The sequence below is a fragment of the Ammodytes marinus genome (genome assembly GCF_949987685.1).
Source record: "Ammodytes marinus genome assembly, chromosome: 12".
In the NCBI taxonomy this organism is placed as follows: Eukaryota; Metazoa; Chordata; class Actinopteri; order Uranoscopiformes; family Ammodytidae; genus Ammodytes; species Ammodytes marinus.
The window spans coordinates 10,314,535-10,336,644 of NC_137216.1; the positions used below are offsets into that span (position 1 = coordinate 10,314,535).

The window sequence follows — 22,110 nt, forward strand, 5'->3', positions numbered from 1 at the left end:
CCGATTCCAAGGCCAACGAGCGTTGTTAAACGAGACGGTCTCCGCAGGTCTCCGTTTCGCTCTGTTTACGAGCATTTCCGGTTTGCGTAACAAGCCGTTACCTTGCGTGACAACTCGCCGCTCCTGTGCTGCCTAGCAACCCTGATTGCTGCCAACAGAAACAGCCTTGTCAACGGAGGAAAAAAGAAAAAGAAGTTGCCTACCAGAAGAAAAGAAAAAAAAGTACAAGAAAAAAAGAAAGGAAGATAATAGGGTTTTTTTTGGTGTGCTACCTAACACATAGGTTTTTTTTTGTGCTACCTAACACATAGGGTTTTTTTTTTGGTGTGATACCTACTAGGCCTACATAAGTTTTTATTTGTGCTACCTAACACATAGGGTTTTTTTTGGTGTGTTACCTACTACATACGTTTTTTTTTTTGTGCTACCTAACACATAGGTTTTTTTTTTGTGTGTGCTACCTAACACATAGGGTTTTTTTTGGTGTGTTACCTACTACATAAGTTTTTTTTGTGTGCTACCTAACACATAGGTTCTCCACCGGTCGCCACGTGACTATACGTTTCCAAGTTTTAAACACTTCTATCTCTTCAACGTCACCGTACCCGAATCCTAAATATCGCCATAGCAGACGCTATATTTCATGGGGGGGAAAAAAACTTATGTAGAAGGTAACACACCAAAAAAAAACCTATGTGTTAGGTAGCACAAAAAAAACTTATGTAGTAGGTAACACACCAAAAAAAAACCTATGTGTTAGGTAGCACAAAAAAAAACAATGTGTTAGGTAGCACAAAAAAAACAAAAAACCTATGTGTTAGGTAGCACAACAAAAAAAACCTGTGTTAGGTAGCACAAAAAAAAACTTATGTAGTAGGTAACACACCAAAAAAAAAACAATGTGTTAGGTAGCACAAAAAAAAACCTATGTGTTAGGTAGCACAAAAAAAAACTTATGTAGTAGGTAACACACCAAAAAAAAACCTGTGTTAGGTAGCACAAAAAAAACAAAAAACCTATGTGTTAGGTAGCACAACAAAAAAAAACTGTGTTAGGTAGCACAAAAAAAACTTATGTAGTAGGTAACACACCAAAAAAAACCTATGTAGTAGGTAACACATATCTATGTAGTAGGTACCACAATTTTGTGTACCTTATTGTAAAGTGTTACCAATCTTTGAAGTTTAAAACACTATTTCATTAGATAATACTGTTAAAGTAACATATTTTCATGTGATGACCGTACCACATTGTTAATGTAAACAACAGTGAATGAAAACAGAGCACTTTGCTTCAGTATCTTCTAGAGAAGGATTTCTTACTCAACAAAAAATTAAATGTTACAAACAAAAACTCCTGAATTCCCAGGGCAGTAACATGCAGAAAAACAAACAAACAAGCAAACAAAAAAAATCAAATGTTTCATACAGTGTAAGGGTGAGTACTGTGAGGTTCCTCCATATCTTCAGCATTGAGCCACACATTTTACAGTGATTACCATTGTATCTTACGGGTATTTTCTCTGTATCGTGGCAGGTTCAGGGCAGAAAACCAGTCTTTGATTCTGTGGAACGCCACATTATCCCAGACAACGAAAAAAACAGGAGAGTTTGAAACTAAAACAAACTGTAACTAAGGTGAGAGCTACAAAACAGGCTTACAAACCTATAATAACACATAATTGTGGATCTGAGCCACTGTTTGAAACATGATGTTGTATGGTAAAATGCGCCAGTGATGTTGGGGCAAGAGGATCTTGTCGAAAAATTATGAAGGCAGTCAATCCGCAAATGGACGGTAAGTTCACTGGAAACGAAACCTAAGCAGTACAGGCTTTCAGGGAAGCTCACTTTTTTTCTTATTTCTTCTCAGAGGAGAGGGGGGAGGGGGGTGGTGCTTCAGAGTGCGTCAGAGAGAGGAATGTCTGTAATTGTGTTGCAGAAACCAGAATAGCTAGTACTGTATGTAGGCCTATTTTATGTAAGCAGCACATCTGATAATAATAATAATCAGTAGGCTTAATGATCATATCAGACCTCTACACAGGGATCATCACAGTGTAAAGCCTACAATATGGCTAAAATGTGTGAATAAGCCGTCCCGTTGCCATGTTGATATCTGTATGCTTGTTCTTCAAGCACCGAAACTACAAGGTATGTGCTCTTCTCCTGTAATAACTCTGAAAGTACAGGCTTTTGCATTATTATAACCGACAGGAACTACCTTTTTAACAGAGAATCAGAAAGAAATACTGACCTTTACTAAACACAATTTGTTTCTTTGATAACATCACCCCTATATATCAAATACTACTATACTTGTTTCTAACCCTATTTGCTCTTTAAAAGCCTATTCACCTTAATATTTACCATTAGCTGCTGGATTATACACACTTTTACTCAACCAGACAGGGACCAAAATTAACTCCAGCAAAGCACCAAATGCGGGTTGATTTTTCTGTTGGGCGACTGAATCACGGAAGCCTAATATATATGCCACACGGACGGGTGAATGTAATGCAATTTGAAAGTAGTCTGAATATACACAGGAGTTGATCAAGAGGAAAGACTTACAGTTGTTTTCCGATTGCTAAACATGAGTGGCCACAACTGAAGCAACATGTGCCATACTCTTAACACAGTGTGCATTACCAAAATGCATCTGTGCGATTCAGTTCATCTCACCTCCAAAAGTCACTCACACAACAAAACTCTTAATACGTTTCAAAACAAGCTTGCTGGTGCAAAACACTGGCAACATATTTGAATGTGTTAGGTAGCACAAAAAAAACAATGTGTTAGGTAGCACAAAAAAAACAAAAAACCTATGTGTTAGGTAGCACAACAAAAAAAACCTGTGTTAGGTAGCACAAAAAAAAACTTATGTAGTAGGTAACACACCAAAAAAAAACCTGTGTTAGGTAGCACAAAAAAAACAAAAAACCTATGTGTTAGGTAGCACAACAAAAAAAAACTGTTAGGTAGCACAAAAAAAACTTATGTAGTAGGTAACACACCAAAAAAAAACCTATGTAGTAGGTAACACATATCTATGTAGTAGGTACCACAATTTTGTGTACCTTATTGTAAAGTGTTACCAATCTTTGAAGTTTAAAACACTATTTCATTAGATAATACTGTTAAAGTAACATATGTTCATGTGATGACCGTACCACATTGTTAATGTAAACAACAGTGAATGAAAACAGAGCACTTTGCTTCAGTATCTTCTAGAGAAGGATTTCTTACGCAATTTGAAAGTAGTCTGAATATACACAGGAGTTGATCAAGAGGAAAGACTTACAGTTGTTTTCCGATTGCTAAACATGAGTGGCCACAACTGAAGCAACATGTGCCATACTCTTAACACAGTGTGCATTACCAAAATGCATCTGTGCGATTCAGTTCATCTCACCTCCAAAAGTCACTCACACAACAAAACTCTTAATACGTTTCAAAACAAGCTTGCTGGTGCAAAACACTGGCAACATATTTGAATGACAAAACACTCACTCAAAAATATCTCACTGAGATTTGTTTTCTTCTCATGTGTACAGTTACAGGAAAGGGGAGCACAGAGGTAGGTTTAGGGCAAAAAACCAGTCTGTGACCTTAACAGCAATTTTGAATTCTACATTATCCCAGACAACTAAAAGTTTCTTCCTGCTGGCACGAGTTGTGTGCTTTTAGCTGAAATTCAATAGGCTATGTGTTTTATTTTACATATTGGTAATATTCTTTTACAAGTTCAACACATTTAAAAAGGTAAATGCAAAATCCAATATTTTGTTTTGTATGTGTTCCTAAGAGTTTTGGACACAGTATCTTAGCAATTGAACATTTTGCCATAAATACACAGTGTTTTGCAGGTTGATGTTTATGAATGGGACAAGAGCTCTTGAGTTATGGTAAATGTCGTCACTGAATGTATTTTGTGTGAAATTAATGAAAAATTATCCAGTTTGGACCACATGGACTTCTGTATTGCTGACTGTGTGACAAGCTTCAGTTGTGCCCATTGTCGTTTAGCAATGGAAAAAAAAACTGTAATACATTACATACAATCCAGTTCAGTTGTTTTTTGGCATATCGCTGTCGACCAGGTGTGCGTGCAATTGCAAGCAAACAGGTGATGACTGGTTCGTTGGCTGAAGGCAGACAATGTCAGGAGAGGCAGAATACCTCAGATTCAAGGGTTTGGGTTGGGCTGCAATTGACTCACAGCCCCAGTTCAACACAATGGTCTATTATGTGTGGCAGAGGTTCTGAATTTCAGTGTCAGTGGCAGAGAGGGGAGAGGCACATGTTCATGTTGTGAGAACAGTGAGCCTAATCACATTTCATGTCTGCCCGGCTAGGACTGAAGCCATATTTACAGAGGATAAACATAATAAATGTTAAAACAATCACTTGTAGCATATTAGACCAACACAATTAACAACAACTCCAATCATTGAATATCTATTAATTTATTTTTTATTCGGGACAATTTTTTTTATTTCTAGATTCTTGCCCCAAATTACAAGCAGAGAAGCAAGTCACTCCATAAGCATCAATTCAGGGAAAATGTGGATGTATAGCGTTTCCCTGTGCTTTTGACTGCTTCTTCATATCTACAGCTTTTACATAACAGTCGATTCCGCCACATTGTTATTTACATTTTATTCACTGTCTCAACACCAACTTACAAACTGTGGACCTATACGAAACAGTGCAATATAGGCCTACTTAGTTTTTATTGAGTGCACACATCATAGAGCCATGAATACAACCAGGTCTATTTTCTTCACAAGGTGTAATGTGAAATCTGGTCAAAGTGAGGTGTTTTTTAAACAGTGACACTAGCCTATATTGGAGTTCCGTTTCCACCGAGTAGAGCGGGTCGGGTCGGAGCAGCTCAGAGCGGGACCGCTGCGCGCTGAACTATGGATAGTGTTTTTTAATGTAGAGAGAGCCGTGTACACAAGTTTATTTTGCTAGAAAAAGCGGCAGAGCACAAATCTTTCCCCTGACAAAGTGGCGGGTGCATGGTATCAATAACTTACTAATAGACTACAGACTAAATTGGCGAGTGTTATAGGCCTATTTAAGCCCTGCACGTTATGTTGTCTTCTAACTTTATAACTCGCGTGTGGGTATATGACAGCAAATGTTATAGAGACTATGCATACGTGAAGTGGAGCCGTGACGTCAGCGTTACCAGGGGAAATGTTTTCGGTGTTCACATGAAACCAAAACCGTTGTGTTTTCCAAAAAATCCTCCCTGGGAGTAGATCTCAAAAACTTGCGGTTTCATGCCTGCGTTTGCTGTTTTCATGGACATGATATAGTGCAACCGCAGGAATCTTTCCGCGTTTGCACCGTTTCGTGTTGCCGTGAGAACAGGGCCTAAGAATCAAACTATCGGGCTGTGGAACAACTGTGGTCAAGCCAGCGGTTTCTCATTTTTGCTTGGTCAAACCAGCCGCTTCTTTAATTATTCCCCCCGTGTTGTTGTGAGCATAAACGCACAGACACGGCTCGGTGCAACTGTTAGAGACAGTGAGCGAACAGTGCTGGCTGCGGCAGCTACGTGACATCGTAGCAGTGGGACACAGTGTAACCAACTGATTAATTTAATGACGAGGAAAAACACCACACAATAAACAGTGCTGCGCTTACATTTTTCGCCAAAACACAAGACTATCTTCACTCTTGCCGAGGTGACTACACACGGCGGAAATTATTCTTTCGACCAATAAACGGACGGCATGTGTAGCTCCGCCTTTTCGGCACCCTTTCAGGCGGCTGGTACCCCAACGGAGGAGTACCGAAATTAGGAGCGGCTCAGAGCGGTTAGGTGGGCTTAAACCGTACCCTACCCAACTTTTGGCAAATGAAAAGCCAAACTACCCGGACCGCTCCGATCCGACCCGCTCTACTCAGTGGAAACGAGGCATAAACTCCAATATAGTGTCACTGTTTAAAACAACACCTCACTTTGACCAGATTTCACATTACACCTTGTGAAGAAAATAGACCTGGTTGTATTTGGGACAAGTCGGACTATAGAGCAGTGACATTGCATCACATTTAAACAACACACAGTTTTGTTCATTCATTGTCTACATAATGCCATATGACTTTACTTTATTGTCATGAAACTTGCAGGGTTAAAAGCCAAAAATGGGAGTAATACAGCACTGTGTGTGTCTAAATACAAGGCTTATGCAAGAAGGATCAGTAACGTAAGAAAATAAAACAGCAATTAAAGAAAACTACACAAAAGCACAAATCAACAGTAAACTGAAAGCATAAAAGCATTTTACTACTGTGAATCATAGTAAAAGTCACATTTTGTAGTCAGAAAGGACTTATATACAATCTGTACAATTCCGCTGATAGTCAGAGGAAACTGCTGTGTCATTTCAGCACAAGGTGGTAGCCATCATTGTTTTCATCTGCGAGAAAGAGAAGTAAAGAGATAACTCAAATGACCAATATTCAAGATAAAAAGGATGGTTAAATGTTTAAGAGTGAGTGGTGAATTTGAATGTCGACTGTAAAGAGAGTTACCCCGTATAGTGCTGAGGATGAAGCTTGTTTCCTCCCTGAAGTTCTGCACCATCTGAAATGAACCCATCGACAGATGTAAACTCAACTCGTTTCCAATTCTTAAGCAATACATTTTTAAATCGTTTGAAATCCTTTCCCATCTGTCATGGTTAGCTTTTAGTAAAGAAAATAGGCTCTAGTGGAAAATATCCAGCTTAGTTAAATCACTGTAGAATGCACTCTCTTCTGTTGCTGTAGATCTAGCCCAGTAATTATCTATGCCATGCTGCCATGTTGTTTTTTGTTGCTTTTTTGTTTGTAACAGTAAAACTTTCTTTCTCCTACAACTGAAGTTTTCCAATGCTGTTGGAGTTTGTTGTGAGTGAAGACACATTGAGGAAAAGCTCACTCAGCAGATTCTCAGGTAGCTTTCACACCTTCTACAATTGCTCAGAATTTCCATGCGGTAAAACTACAGAAATAAACTACAAGAAGTACTGTATATCATCTTCCTCCTCCCATGATGCATAGCATAGCTGGCTACGGGAGCTCGTTATGCAGGGCTTCCTGCAGTTGGGCCGGTTCTCACCACAAACTGGTCAAACTAAAGTAGGTTTGGAAGCGTACCGATACCTCCTTTTCAATAAGGTGTCGATATGCTTGTTTGGTCGACTTTTGGTGACACTGGAGTGCGATTGCTGTGTTCTTACATAAACAAACGAACCGCAGCTAAGTTAATACGAAGTTCAGGTCAAGCAAGGTCTCAACACTGTCAGGTATAAATTCATGTGTGCAGCCCTCACCAGCCCTCAAATAGTAGTACTCATTTGTAAATGGTTCAAAAGTATGGAGAGTTGGTGGTTGACAGAGTTACCTCATCGGAGACTAAGACGTGGATCCCGCTGGCTTTCTGTCTGTAGATGTGTGTGATTTGCTGTGGAGTGATGCTGTACAGCACAGCCATCTTCTCACACAGGTCCAGCAGGGTCAGCTCCTCCAGGTACAGAGCATGGTAGACTGAAGGGACAGGAGGGGACACCACAACAGGCTGAATGTACCAAATCACATGATTCACTTTCATTTCTGAGTTTAAGTAATGTTTGAGAAAACCCTCTCCTTAGTAACAGTGCTCCAGAATATACCTGATAACAACCTTCAAAACATCAAAAACCTTAGGATAGATAAGTTCAAACTAATGATTATGGTCAGAATTACTCAAATGACTGTAAATATATGGAAGAACACAGCATAAACAGTAGGCTATAATTAATATAAACACTGATTTGTACAAATGTGCAGACATTCCCTCTTACTTATTTTAATTACATATGGCTTAGGGCCAGATCCACAAAGAATGCATTGTAAGCACTCTAGTCAAAAAATGACCGGGCCAATCAGGACCTGGGTTCAGACCTAACGTTCACCCCTTGGTGGAAGGCAGCCATTGATTGTTTCATGTAGTCGTCAATCTAGCCTCAATGGACAGAAAGATTGACAACTACATGAATCAATCGGGCTGCCTTCCACTGAACTGATCTGCGGTAGAGAAACTAATTTGAAGCTCGCAAGATCAAACTGGTCTCGCTAGGCAACAAGGTTTATTTGAATAGGAAGGGGACAATTTGGGCCAGGTTTTTGAATATTCCCTAATTTACCTACATGCAAATCTGACAGACGCACCCAGGCGCTATCTGCTTGGAAGTGCAGTTTGTGTGCATTTCCCCCTTTGCGCTTGCTTTGAGTATTGAACGCCATCTTTTTCTATCATTTGCACAGGTCGTAAAAACAGTGCAATGATCCTTTTGTGGATTTGGCCCTTTGTGTCCACTTTGTTAGTTACACCTGTACAAGCTAAAACGAGTTATATGCAATTGGATTTACTGTAATTATGCTTATATGTTCTGATTTAATTAAGTATTAAACTGTCAAACAATACATTTGTATATATTGTAACTAGGATTTTAATAATAAAAAATATAATAATTTCATACACTGTGCTAGATAGACATTATGGTAGGGTGGTTGTATTGGGTTGCAGTTATTTCTACAGGTGTACCTGATAGAATTAGGGCTGCAACTAACGATTATTTTGATAATCGATTAATCTGTCGATTATTTTCTCGATTAATCGATTAGTGTTTTGGTCCGTAAAATGTCAGAAAATGGTGAAAAATTTTGATAAATTTTCCAAAGCCCATGTTGACGTCCTCAAATGTATTGTTATGTCCAACACACACAGATATTTCAGTTTACTGTCATAATAGGATTAAAGAAACCAGAAAATATTCACATTTGAGAAGCTGAAATCAGAGAATTTGGAAATTTTTTATTAAAAAATTACTCAAAACGATTAATCGATTATCAAAATAGTTGTCGATTATTTTAATAATCGATTAATAATCGATTCGTCGATTAATCGTTGCAGCTCTAGATAGAATGAGAGGAAATACACACATAATAAGAATCCTGTAGTACAGTATGTGTACTCACTGTCTCCTCCCCCTGGCTTGATGGGAGGTTGAGTTCTGTTCTGCTGCTGCTGACACACATATATGGTGAGACGAGGCTGGACACACCTGGGGAGTGGGAGCAGACACTGTTACAGTAGTTCCATAACACGTAGTGTTTTTGTTTGCCCTCTTGTCGATAAAAAACCCGAACTTCAGGTTCCGTTTTGTTCCCTCACACAATTTTGTTCCCTTTTCTTTTTTTAGTTTCTGTCCTCTTATCTTTGATCAAAACATTATAAACATATCATATAGATTTTACTTAAAACCTTGATCTGAAAAGTAACTTGACATTTAGCTATCAGATAAATGTAGGGAAGTGAAAAGTGCGATATTCCTTCTGAAATTTGGTGGAGCAGTAGGAAGTTGGGAAATGTATTATTATTATTGCACTGCCACTAAGCCTTATGTAAATCCCACTTAGCTTTATTTATAGAGACCTGAGACTTAATGATAAACTATGTGGTATTTGCATCTACTTTTTTTCTTTTTTCTGGCCCAAAGTAGCAGCTGCATTCTGCATACAGCCACACCCACCTCTACCAATAAAGTAGGACAGCCTGTATGAGGCTTGAGAGGCAAAACCCAGGGCATACTGTAGGACAGTCAGATGGGTGTTTTCCTTGTAGATAACCGAGTACATTCTGAAATATGTTTTGTAATTGCTTGTTTACTGGAAAAGTAAACAAGCAATTACAGAGTAGTTTCTGCAAAATTGCAAATTTGATTGTAGAAGCTGGGCAGAGAGGTTTCCCTATAAAAGTCAACATTGCATCTTTACTTGGGGGATAGTACATATGTGTGTAAATCTTTCACACAGACCCAGCTTCCAGCCCCACACCACAACAGTATTCATCAAATAATTCCCCTTAGCCCAATTCAGACCTGACTGAGAACTTAGGAGTTTATTCTACTCTTACCTTCCTTTCATGGTGTTAAAGAGGCGAATGCCGTCTGCTGGGCCGCAGACCTGGATCAGATCATCCCTGCTCATCCTCAACAGATCGGCTCCTGTAACAACAGCAGGACATCTCCCATTCATTCATTGTATCTACGAGTCGTTCAGCTTTATTCATGCTGTTTCCTACTGTAAAATAGTGTTCTGGATCAAACTGTCCTGTGATTTTAGTTACAAGTCCCAACGAGCACAAAGGAGTGCTTAGTGATGTTGTAAAGTTTATCTTCTGACTGTTTGTGGAGGCTGGCTAATACTACCCACTTACTTTAAAGATAAACCCTCTTGTAAATGATAACTGACAGATGCCAGATGACCCCCTTTGACCTTAGTCATATTTTTGCTATTTTTTCAAAATTACGAACCTTTTGGAACTCGATCTTTAAAATTCTCTGCAATGTACATAAACTAATCTTCAACGGTGCCTACTAACCGCTGTTTTTGGTGTCCCTCTTCATCAGTTTATATTAACCTCTTAACACGCAGACGGCATTGCTTTTCACAACCTTGATGGCGCGATGCAGAATTGAAAGTCTGATTGGAAAGTCTGCACAGCCTCCCTATATTTCCACCTGGCTTACAGATGTGATGTTCTTTAATCAAGCTTGATAAAGTTCAGTACTCTTTAAGGGGTTCCAACAAAACATGTCACACAAAAGCAAACATTTATTTAATTTTGTAATTCCTTACAAAGGCTTCTGATGAAGGGCTTTTTTTTAAATCATTTTCTAGATAAAATTGTTCTTGTCTTTGATGCATGTATGATCAAAAGCAGGGATTGTGAAGACAGAAAAAGGTATTGTCTTGTGTCTGTTAGTAACGGTCTGCTGGATCTTCAGCGACGAATGAACCATGAATGAAACTTCCCCAATAGACCAATGCTTTGTCAGGTGTTTTCTTGATAAGCATAAGGGAGTTTCCATATGCAGACCTTGATGATGTGTAACTTTCCCTCACCGGGAGGGAGTTTTTTTTTATAGAGCACTCATTTATTATTATTATTGTTGTTAATTTAATATTATTCTTTTCTATTTATTTTGGTGGTGCTTGTTATTCTCTGTATTGTCCTTTCTATATTAAAATATTCCAATAAAAATAATTCTGTAACTGTCCTGTCTTTTTTAAAGTGGTTACCTGAGAAGCTGGAGAAGAGCCTGGACAAAGGTAGGAACCTGTGCCGCTGCAGCCACAGCTGGGTGTCCTGCAGCGAGGACGTCTGCAGGAGGTGCTACATGTCAACAAACAAGAAGATGCCTTGAAATGAGTTTAGCAGCACAGCAGCCACTGTCTCCAAAATAATGGCCGAAAAGTAAAGAGAGAGCCACATTAAGGTTGTGTTTGAAAAGCCCTACCAACGTCCTAGTCATAGTCATTTTGACGTCAATTTGAGTATGTTGTGGTTGTGTGTGCGAGTTTGTGTAGGCGAGAAATGCCCTTACTTCCGGGAAGATTTTGAGTACGGATCGATACTAGGACACAGAAGGATTTTTTTTAAACTCTTTATTGCCTCTGTATACTTCAGTGTGAACAGTCCGAACCTCGCATACACAATTGGTCGTTAAGTACATACTCAATATGTATATACTACATATGACAATATGTAGTATATACATATTGAGTATGTAGGAGGGAGGACGTTAGTAGACGGTTTCGAACACTGCCCATCACTTTGACTCTGTAATGTTTTCTATCACTTACATCAGAACAGCCAGGAGTGAGCAGCTCCCCCTGCTGGTTGGGAGAACAGTTGCTACAGAAACAGGAACATGGAGGAAAGAGAAAAGATGGGGGTGATTGGTTGACAGTCTGTACTGCCTTTGAACATAATCCAATTGTCTGCTTCTAAGTACTGTTTATAGAGCACCGGATGTGGAAGTTGCTGAACAATCACAGTATAAGAACCTATAGAGGGAGCTATTAGCACTGTCAGTGTAACACCACTAGTACAGAGGTTCATCAGTTCACTGCATTTGGAACGGCCAACAAAGCTATCGAAACCTATCCAGACAATACATTTCATACATTGTCTTGTTGAGTGCTTACATCAAAAGTCAAACACAACTCTTAGGCCACTTTAGGCAAAGCGTGAATGCTGATTTACCCATCTGGGAAAGTGCAGGACGTAGGTGAGCTGTGGTATACTGGTGACGGAGTGCTGTTAATGCTGTGGCTGGTGAGATTTAGGGCATCAGGCCAAGGGGAACACTTGAGAGACAGAAAAATTAAGGCATTTTCTGATTATTCGACCTGACAAAGTCAATACATCATAGTGGAAAGGCTATAGGAGTAAAACTTTCCTAAATATACAAAAAGTCAAACATATAATATTAAGCTGCACCAATCGTGAAATGATGTTTATACCAACAATGGATCAAATGTCTTTTTGTAATGCATAGGTATTGCTGGTTTAAGAAAAGATCAATGTCAACCAACATTTGCATTTACAAGGTAAAATCACCGTACTGTGTGTGTGTGTGCTGAGAACAAAGTCCAGTGTTCATACACAGCCTAGGCTCTGTAAAGGGGCATGTTGCTAGCTGGTGGCCCCCCTTTGTTTACGTATCCTTTGTCTACTTACCAGTTTACAGAGCCTAGGCTGTGTGATTAACACCAGTTTGCACACAGGACTGACTGAGGTAGCGGCTCGTGAAGAGATATTCACTGATTTTGACAAAAGTGATTTTGGCAATTTTGATTCCTGCCTTCTCCAGGATCGCGGACTCCACCTTTAACTAACCAACAATATACAGTAAAGTGGTTCAAATATTAAATAGTTTCTCTTGATAATGTCGGTAATGCATCAATACTAATAATACCCTAGTATGTAAAACCATCATATCAAATACTCATTCTACCTAATAAACACAGGGGAGAACGGGGTAATGTGAGACACTTTTTACATTTGCTCCCCTCTAAGGGAGCTAAAATGATTTGTCAGTCAAATTTACACATTTCCCATTAATTCAGGACGTTTCCTAGAAAAGGGCATTAGCAGAATTTATTCATGACAAGGGGCAGTGAAAATATGATTGTTTTAAAAAAAATTGTCTTGTGTCTCAGTTTACCCCAGCTGTGGGGTAAACTGAGACGGACCAGAGAAATCAAGGGGGTAAACTGATCCACTTACCTTTTCCACTCTGAAACTACCATAACAACAAATCTTGTAACAGTTACAATCCTGACAGCTAGCTTGAAAACGAAATATTCCAAAACCAATGTCGGACGAGTAACAGAATCATGGGGTTTGGTCAATTAAGCAAAACATTTTCTAAACACTTGAAAGTAACTCTGATCAAATACAACATATAATTCATATTCAATAATTAACATTCAAATTACATATATAACCAGTTATATTAAAACACATTCTGGGGTCAGAACACAGGACCCTTAGAGCCAGCTAGTGTCTGGGGGTCAGAGCAAAGAACAATCAGAACCAACTAGAACAGCCTGGGACTCAGAACACAGGACTAGACCCAGTTGTCATTTTCCATCTTTTGAGTCTTTTATTAATATTTTTCTGCATTTGTTTTATTGGGATCATTCATTGAATAAAGACATATTACTTAGATGTTGATGTTAATGGTCACTCTCCTGTCCCCCACATACATATGTGCCAAAACCATGCCCTTGCTGACACCCCATCAACCATCAACCCCCACCTCCAGCCCACATTGTCTTTTGTCTTATTCAAACTAGTGTCCTTGCTACCTCAAATATAATGGATTCATTAAAAGAGGCACAGACCCTGTCTCCCTTTACCCCACAGCATTTGTCTCACTTTACCCCACAGCCACAATTTGAGAAAAAACTACCTCTCAGCAAATCAGGCTAATCTTCAGTTATCATCATCACATGGTTTCATATGTTGGTAGTTCATCAACATGATTGTTCTACCTGAATCAATTTGCTTTGGCACAACAGCTGATTAAGTTGACAGCAAGAAAATGTACTTTTACATGCAAAAAAGACATTTTTGTGAAAAAAAACATGATTACGACATCACCATGAGGTCCTCTCTTTCATGGCCAAGGGGAAATGAGAGGGGCTTGAAAACATATATCTCACATGACCAAAAATGTGTTCCATTGCCTAGATACAGGGGGTGTCTCACATTACCCGATGGCTCACATTCCCCCGTTTTCCCCTACTTCCAATACATTTTGATGTACATTCTTACATACTACTACACTTTTACTGAAGTCAAATTTCAATGGCAGTATGTTTTTTAAAGTATTTTTGCATTTATAAATATCCAAGGACTCCAGTGCTAGCATTTGGCGATCGCTTTTAAAGAGCTTTCACTGCATGTTTTTTTTTATCCAGAGTAATGACAAACCAGAATAACAATAAACCAGAAACTGCTGAGTCACTTGACGTTCAAAGACACTGAAGTGAGACTAGAGTCCCAATCATTGACAGAGCTCGGCACCAGAGCTTTCAGAAGAAAGAGCAGAGCAACATATTAACATGCAGTGATGCAAAACTGGTTTAAGATGTTCTGTTGGCATGGGTGCAAAGCAGGAGGACGAAGATACTTTAACTGGCAGGTTAGAGCAAATAAAGACAATGATTTTATAGATGTGCTGATATATAAACATATCAAGAAGACACCATAGTTAACCACTGACCAGTCAATAAAGTTACAGCATAACCACGAAATGAAGGCAAATAAAGGTGATCATCAAATCTGATCCATTATGTAATGTGGCCAGACAAACAGAGTGCTGCCCCTCACCTCTGTTAGAAGGGTGGTCTCATGGGAGGCTTGGTACTTCTCTCTGTCATGAGGGGCCTTTTTATCAATCTTCTCCCTGTCTGTCTTCAGTTTGCGATCAGCTCCTTTAGGCTTCAAAAAAAGGATCATTTGAAGTCAAATATATAAACCCGTCACAGATAAATGCAGTCATACATATATCTGATGGGCCATGTTTCCCAATGGTTATGGAATAACACAACCTGGTACAACACAAACATGCTGACAGTGTGTGGGCATGCAGACAACATTTGGGAAAAAAAGTTTCTTACCTTGAATACTTTGACCTGGCAGCTGGAGGAATGGACATGCTCCATGTATTCCCCATGTTCATTGGTGGTGAAAGTGTCCACCTGGATACGGAAGGACACTCCTTTCTCCCCACCGTGCTTCCTGGGGGTGAACTCAGTGCTGATGCAGTTGACCTGAGAAGACAACACAAGACTTAAGAACTCTAAAGGTGCATTATTATATGTGCCAACATTTTTCTAATATGTTTGACCAGAATCTCCCAGTACCTGGATGAAAACAGAGGCGTTCTTGACAGGATCCCAGAGGAACTCAATAGTGTTGAGGTGCAGAGGGTGAGAACGAGGCTCCAGTGTTCCCACTGACAATGGGATATCTGAAAAGAAAAAGCCAGTCGGTTAACATTCGCCATAAAGCCCTTAAAAACATTTATTCTATTGAGATGGGGTCCTAGTTATGTAATGCTTCGATAATTCCACTCCAGGGATTCCTATGCTGCTAGAGCGGTGCTGGTCAAGTATGAGGTTTTCAGAAATATGTGAATCCTAATGTGATGGCGGTCGTGGAGTTTTTTGCTGAAGTTTCTATGCCGCTGTCCGTCAAACCGTCACCGACACGTTCATGTTGCAGCAGTTGCTTTCAGAAGCAACAGGAGCAACATTGTCTGCTTTGTTCAGTTAACAATCGCTGTTTTCCATGGGACTCAGCAGGAAACCGGTGGATTGCCCACTCTGGGTGGGGACTGAATCCTTACCCCAAGTGAAGGAGTTCAAGTATCTCAGGGTCTTGTTCCTGTCTTGTGCTGCTGGTACAAATTGGTTGCTCTGGTTGCAGCTTTTACTACACAGCAGCAGGAGTTGGTTGGGCTTGACATGCCAAGGCAGTTTGTACACAACCCAAACCCTGTCTGGCCTCACATGGTATGAGACTGTAATCTGTTACCTGAAAGACCATAGCATAGGGGAGGAGACTAACAAATCGACTCCAAAACACTAGAAACCAGAAATTGTGGAGGTTTGGGCTTGGGGCTAGCAAACCCTACTCGTAAAAACCTACAGGCATAGCTGGCGGCGGCTATCGCCACCCGGCATAAACCCTGTCTACCTAAAGGGTAGTGTCGGCGATGGAGACGCACGCCAGATCAAGCATAACCGAGCAGTCCTGATCTGAGCCGCACTGACCCGAGCTGCTCTGCTTGGTGGAAACGAGGCATAAGGGTGCCCTCTGGGCTCCTCCCTAGGGAGGGGTTCCAGGTACGTCCAGCTGGGAGGAAGCCTCGGGGAAGATGGCCCAGGACTAGCTGGAGAGATTATATCTTTACACAGGCCTAAGAACGCCTCTGGATCCCCTAGTCAGAGCTGGTTAATGTGGACCGGGAAAGGGATGTATGGGGTCCCCTGCTGGAGTTGCTGCCCTCTTGACCTGACACCAGATGCGCAGCTGACATGCCTGACTTAAGGCTATAAAGAATTATCATGTTTGTTTAATGAAAACTTGTCTGATAAGCCAATAAGAGGCGTCAATTTTGTTTGAGAACAACAGCTTTTTGAAATGCGCATCATCTAAATTGTGGATATCAGAGATCTTTGATTTCCATCATATAAGTGATGATAGTACAGTCTACTAACCTATATCCAGGATTCGGTCTCCAGGTCTGTTCCACCTCCATCCCTCCAGCTGCTGGTGCTCCATATACTGCAGTCGACGGTCATGAAACACCACGCGCACAATGCTCTGTGAACAGGCAGGATCAGGACATTAGTCTGGCATAAGGCTACAAGTCGAACAGGGCAGCAAAAAAGCTCCCCACAATTATCCATTCAAAGATACTGAGTCAGTATTGTCAGACAAAGGTATGGAGGTGGACATTCATATCCATTCCTATACATCAAACGTAACTCATACCTAAAAGAACATCTACACATATCCATGAGGACCCACTACCAGCTAGCTACATGTGATACCTGTGAGAAGGAGCACCAACAACAACTGTACACCTAAATAGCAGGGCTCCCACACTCCCATGAAATTGACGCTTAAGCTTCCTGGATGGTTTGGCAACTATACTAGCTTTCTATCTTTATTAAATCAAACTATTATCAAAATTCTTCTGTCTTTATTTTCATAAAGTTCACAAGTCTTTTATCAGTTAAGTGTGTATTTTTTAAATATTTATGTGAATTGGTATTATTATTAATACTTAAACACTGCAGTTGTCCCTTTAATAAATAAAGTAAACTATTCATCCATCCATTTATCCATCCATCTTTCCATCCACCTATCCATCCATCCACTTAAAGTGAGGATATCTTTGCCTCCGCTCCTGTGATTTTGACCATTTTACAAACCCTCCCAAAATAAATCAACAACTTAAAAACATGTACCATTGGGATATTTATGGACAGAGGCTCATGCATGACTAACCATGAGAACTCACAAAGCCCTGATCCCAGCACGTCATGTGTTTGCGTAGATGCCACCTGTCACAATCTTGTGTTTCTAGGATGCTACTGATAACATTACATCGTCTCAAGCGACGGAAGCCCGACGACAGAGGCATGTCAAGTGGATGCACTCACACAGAAATGAAAGAACTTAAGTATATTACTCTTGAGTGAGTGTGTTGACAAACCACTTTCGACTCACATCTGAAAAGAAGTCAGTCAAAAAATGAAAGTGGTGTACCAGAAATGATGGGCTGCTTAGGAGTTTTATTCAGAAAACTATGGCATCAGTAGAATAGCACTTTGTTTCTTTTCATTTAAAGCTGGGGTGGAGGATTTGGGGAGAAAATGGCAGTTGGGATAGAGATTCGAATTCAAATACCTCAACCGCTCCACTTGTTCTCTTCGACACGCTCTACACCAACAAAGTCGTGCCAAAGTGAATGGACAGTCCCAACAGCCAATAAGAACAGAGAATCGGATCCTCACTCTGATTGGTCAAAGTGTACAGCTCATGTTAACTTTGACCAATCAGAAATCATATACCCCAGCTTTAAATTAGAAAAAGAATGTTTCCAGGCGTAAGCACAAAGATGTGAATGTTAAAGGAATAGTTCAAAAGATAAACTTTACAACATCACTGAACATTCCTGTGTCCTTGTTGGGACTTGTTCATTTACCACATTATGTTGCGCTCTAGATTTTTACACGTTGTGTCATTTGAAACCAAAATACATACTGGAAGGAAACCAGGAAGTGCCTGTGACAGTCACGTACGAATTTGATTTTAAAATGACATAAAGTGTAAAAGTATAGAGCCCAACATAGCCTGATAAATAAACAAGTCCCAACAAGCACACATGAGCATTTAGTGATGTTGTCAAGTTTATATTTTGACCTGCTCCCCTTGACTACCAGTGTTTGAGCTAAGCCAACCTGGATGAACAACCTTTGCCCATTTCTATATTAAAAAGGCACGCACCGTTACAGAAACGGTTTCTGTCGCCTTTTCTTGAGGCAGAGATTGAGGCAAAAATGTTTTGAACTATTCCTTTAAGACGAACTGTGTGTGATTGTTAAACATGTGTGAAATCTGGGAAAGAGGAAAGGTATGAGTTTGGGTGATAGTACCAAGCTCTCCAAGGTCGACACCCCACCCCTGGGGAAGGGAGGGTTGAGGGACCTGTGACAAACCAGGAGATTGATACATAAAAACAGATAGGAGAAGAAAGAGGAAGAGGTCACATGAAAGTCAAAAAAACAAACAAACACAATACCTTACACCTACCTTTACATATTTGCTGCTTATATCTGTATACTCCACTAGTTTTCTGTTAAGCATACGGATTTCGTAGGACTGACCTACATTTTAAAACATTAAAAAAAACCTGATTAATTGAAAAATGGGAAATCAATCAATCAATCAGAAAAGAGGGGCAGTGGAGATAGAAATTCAATCAAATAAGAAAACCTTTAAAGCCAGATGAAGGCCAGCATGTCACAAGAAAATAGCAGTAAAATAGCCAGTAAGGGACACTGGAATACTAAATATCAGTGATTTTTCAGCATAGTAATACAATTTAGCTGGGACCCTGATGGCGGTTACTTCTATTCAAAACATGCCATTTTTTTACATGGCAATGTGATTGCTGGCCTTAAGTTGCATTTTACAGCAGGCTTACTTTCATTTTGTCTTTACTCGATCCAAATTACTGTACAGCAGATAAGCAGGGCAAACTTGTAGATATAATAATAAAGGTAAATAGAGCACAGCATGTCACTGTTCAACAAGAGAGCCAGAAACAATCAGATGATTCCAGTGGCAGAGAATAATGTTAAGTAGAAAGGGAAAAGTACAAGTTGGAAAGGAGAAAATACAAAAGGGTGAATTAGATTAGAATAGTTGGAAGTCAGACACATTGACACATGTAGGAGCTCATAATGAGCAGATACATCATTTATGCAGTTTATAATAATCTCAACATAAGGCCTTTTTCAGTCAGTAATTCAAAAGACTGAAAGGCTTAATGTATAATAATGTGTACTGTATATCCCGTTCTGATAGCCCCATGGCTGTGTCTACATGTGTGACTGTTAACTACTAAGGACACAATTCTATGGGAGCAAAACGAGGCCAAAATGTGTTTATATTTTTAAAAGCAAATTAATTGCTTATTGTGACAATAATAACTAATACTCTAATAGCCATTACTGAATACTGATATTTAAAGGTGAAGTAAGAGATTTATTTATGTTAATATAAGTGTTAAATCGCTCTTTATTCATACAGTGATCACTTACATAATGTGCGCGTTTCATAAAGCCGATCTCTCAGTCAGCTGATCTACATGTAATCGGCAAACTTTTCATGGATCCCGAAATTAATATCCAATCACAAGAGAGAACGCTACAAACCGACACCCGTCTCACTCATGGTCTCACTGCCGGTGCACGCCAGAGCGACAGATGGGTGAATGTTTATGCACCTACAATGGCGGAGCAGGTAAAAATCCTTCCCAATGTCTGTTTTGCTGGTTTTTATCATGTTTTATCACACTTATGGATCTGAGATGATGCTAGATAACTTGCTGCTTGAAGACCGCAGTGCATTAATGTAGGGACGAGCGAGGGGACTGCTAACTGCAGTAACTGACAGGAAGTTAGCTAAAAGAACCATTCCGCTTACAGCACCTTTAAATACCACTCAATTCATAACATTGTTGAATGTCACAGTGAAATACATCCGTCTGAATTCCGCACTTTGAATATATGCTAGTATATCTCAATAAACAGTATTCAGTATTGGTTACATTTTGATCTTCAATGTTTGCTTGATTGAACACTCAATAGTCAATAGGCAACTATTTTGATAATCAATTAATTGTCATTTTCAGGCAAAACAGCTTCTCAAATGTGATTATTTGCTGTAATATTAACTGACTTTAAATTCAATATCTTTAAGTTGAGACTGTGAGGGAGACAAAACAAGATAATTAAAGACTTTACCATGGCATATGAAAAATTGGGAATTTCTTCACTTGAATCGTAAAGTAAAATAATTGTCTATTACAGCCTGAGTTGAATTACAGTTGAATAAGAGAATACGTTATAGTTTTTGTTATTTAAAAATCCATAAAACTGGACAATTTAGACCACTGGTTTGTTTCCAACCAAAAATCCAGATCTGCAGGCTGTCTTCTTTAACTGTAATCTTGCTGACTCTGTATACATGAGCCTATCCCAGCTGGTATTTGGCTTTGAGGGACAGCTGTGCCTTTTAGTTACAGGGTCTAGACTGCTAAGTAAACAAAGTAAAAAAAAAAAACTTTAAAAAAAAAATCATGATTTATTTATAGTTGATTTTAAATCCTGCATGACCAAAAATCTACCCCTGCCACTGCTGCGACTACATGGGACAAAATGATCTCCAGGTCCATCTAATCAACGTGGACATTTAACTACTAGGACAAATAGCTACCTTGGTTGAGGTAAGTGAGAGTCTCCTCCTGCTGCTTGACAGCCGGCGAGGTGGCTGCACACAGGACGTACTGGAACGGGGTCCGCTGGGCACCATCCACAGCCATAAGCCTCGCTTCTTCGTTTTTCAAGAAAGGTGCCAAGGCCTCCCTGAAATAACAGCACAAGGCACAAGAGGGGGCCGAGTATTTGGTCAATCAAGGTGATAGTCTAGGTTTTTCTCTTTTTCTCTTATCATGTGAACAAAAGTGCAAAAAGGTTGAGGTTACAAAAATCCATGTTACTCACCTAGTTTGCTTAATTTTAAGTGTGGGGAAAAATAAGTCGTTAAGATCTATTTTCTCTTCTGAATATGGATTTCAAATGCAGTGCTTTTTTAGAAATGAGCCGTTGAAATTCACATGGCAATTTAATGTGAATAATATCAAATCCTCACTGTACATTTTAAGCCACTTCTACTCACACCTACAAACTGTTTTCCCCCCCATGCAGGTAGAAACATCACTGCTTTTGCCCTGACCCCCTTGATGTACATAGACATTTTCTTTAAACGCCTAAAAAATCCACAAGTGTCCGAAAGCTTCTCAGCATGGCTCGTGCTTTTACCTAATGTAAGTGGCAGAGTGCTGGTGGTAGGACTCAGGCTGGGAATGGCAGAACAGCATATTGTCCAGTGCGGTGTCTTCTGGTGTCCCAGGAGAGGGGTAGAGGTGGAGACAGGACAGGAGCTATAGCTTTGCACCTTTAGCTTTCCTGGGCTGTGAGCTTATAGAGAGGTTTGCAGCCAAACCCTCACAGCCAGCCTTTTATACTGTCCCAGTGACGTAATGGGGACAAGCGTACGTACCTTGGATGACCTTTGAGAGGCGGAGTGTGTAATGCAGGCACAACACCTCCCCACCACTACCAATGTCTAGCTGGGTTGATGCATTAATGGCAGCTTTCTCTTGACCACTTGTTGACATTGCCAACAGTAGTGGCCCTAAAGCCAGACTTTAAAACACACTTAGGGTAATGACGTTTAGAGGTAGGCTACATTCTGCAAAACAAACATGACAACTGGGCCACAGGTTAGGGGAACAAAAGGGATGAATGAATGAATGAGGGTAAACATGGTAACTTCTATGGCTGTGTGATTATGTTGCTGTGATAATTCAAATGCTAAAACGAGACAGCAGTGTTGGAAGCC

At 39.9% G+C, this 22,110-nt stretch overlaps 1 protein-coding gene across 1 annotated transcript; it reads right to left on the reverse strand.

The window, feature by feature from the left end:
* Nucleotides 1-4,739: 4,739 nt before the first annotated feature.
* On the reverse strand, nucleotides 4,740-21,586 carry tfcp2l1 (transcription factor CP2-like 1; the record flags this gene model as incomplete). Its single annotated transcript, XM_080037693.1, has 15 exons — nucleotides 4,740-6,439; nucleotides 6,555-6,606; nucleotides 7,408-7,550; nucleotides 9,024-9,109; nucleotides 9,961-10,051; nucleotides 11,130-11,223; nucleotides 11,694-11,745; nucleotides 12,097-12,200; nucleotides 14,734-14,844; nucleotides 15,024-15,176; nucleotides 15,270-15,376; nucleotides 16,629-16,734; nucleotides 18,733-18,806; nucleotides 20,923-21,071; nucleotides 21,528-21,586. The coding sequence occupies 15 exons, from the start codon at nucleotides 21,584-21,586 to the stop codon at nucleotides 6,402-6,404; spliced, it is 1,419 nt and encodes a 472-aa protein (XP_079893819.1). The 3' UTR covers nucleotides 4,740-6,401.
* Nucleotides 21,587-22,110: the final 524 nt, after the last annotated feature.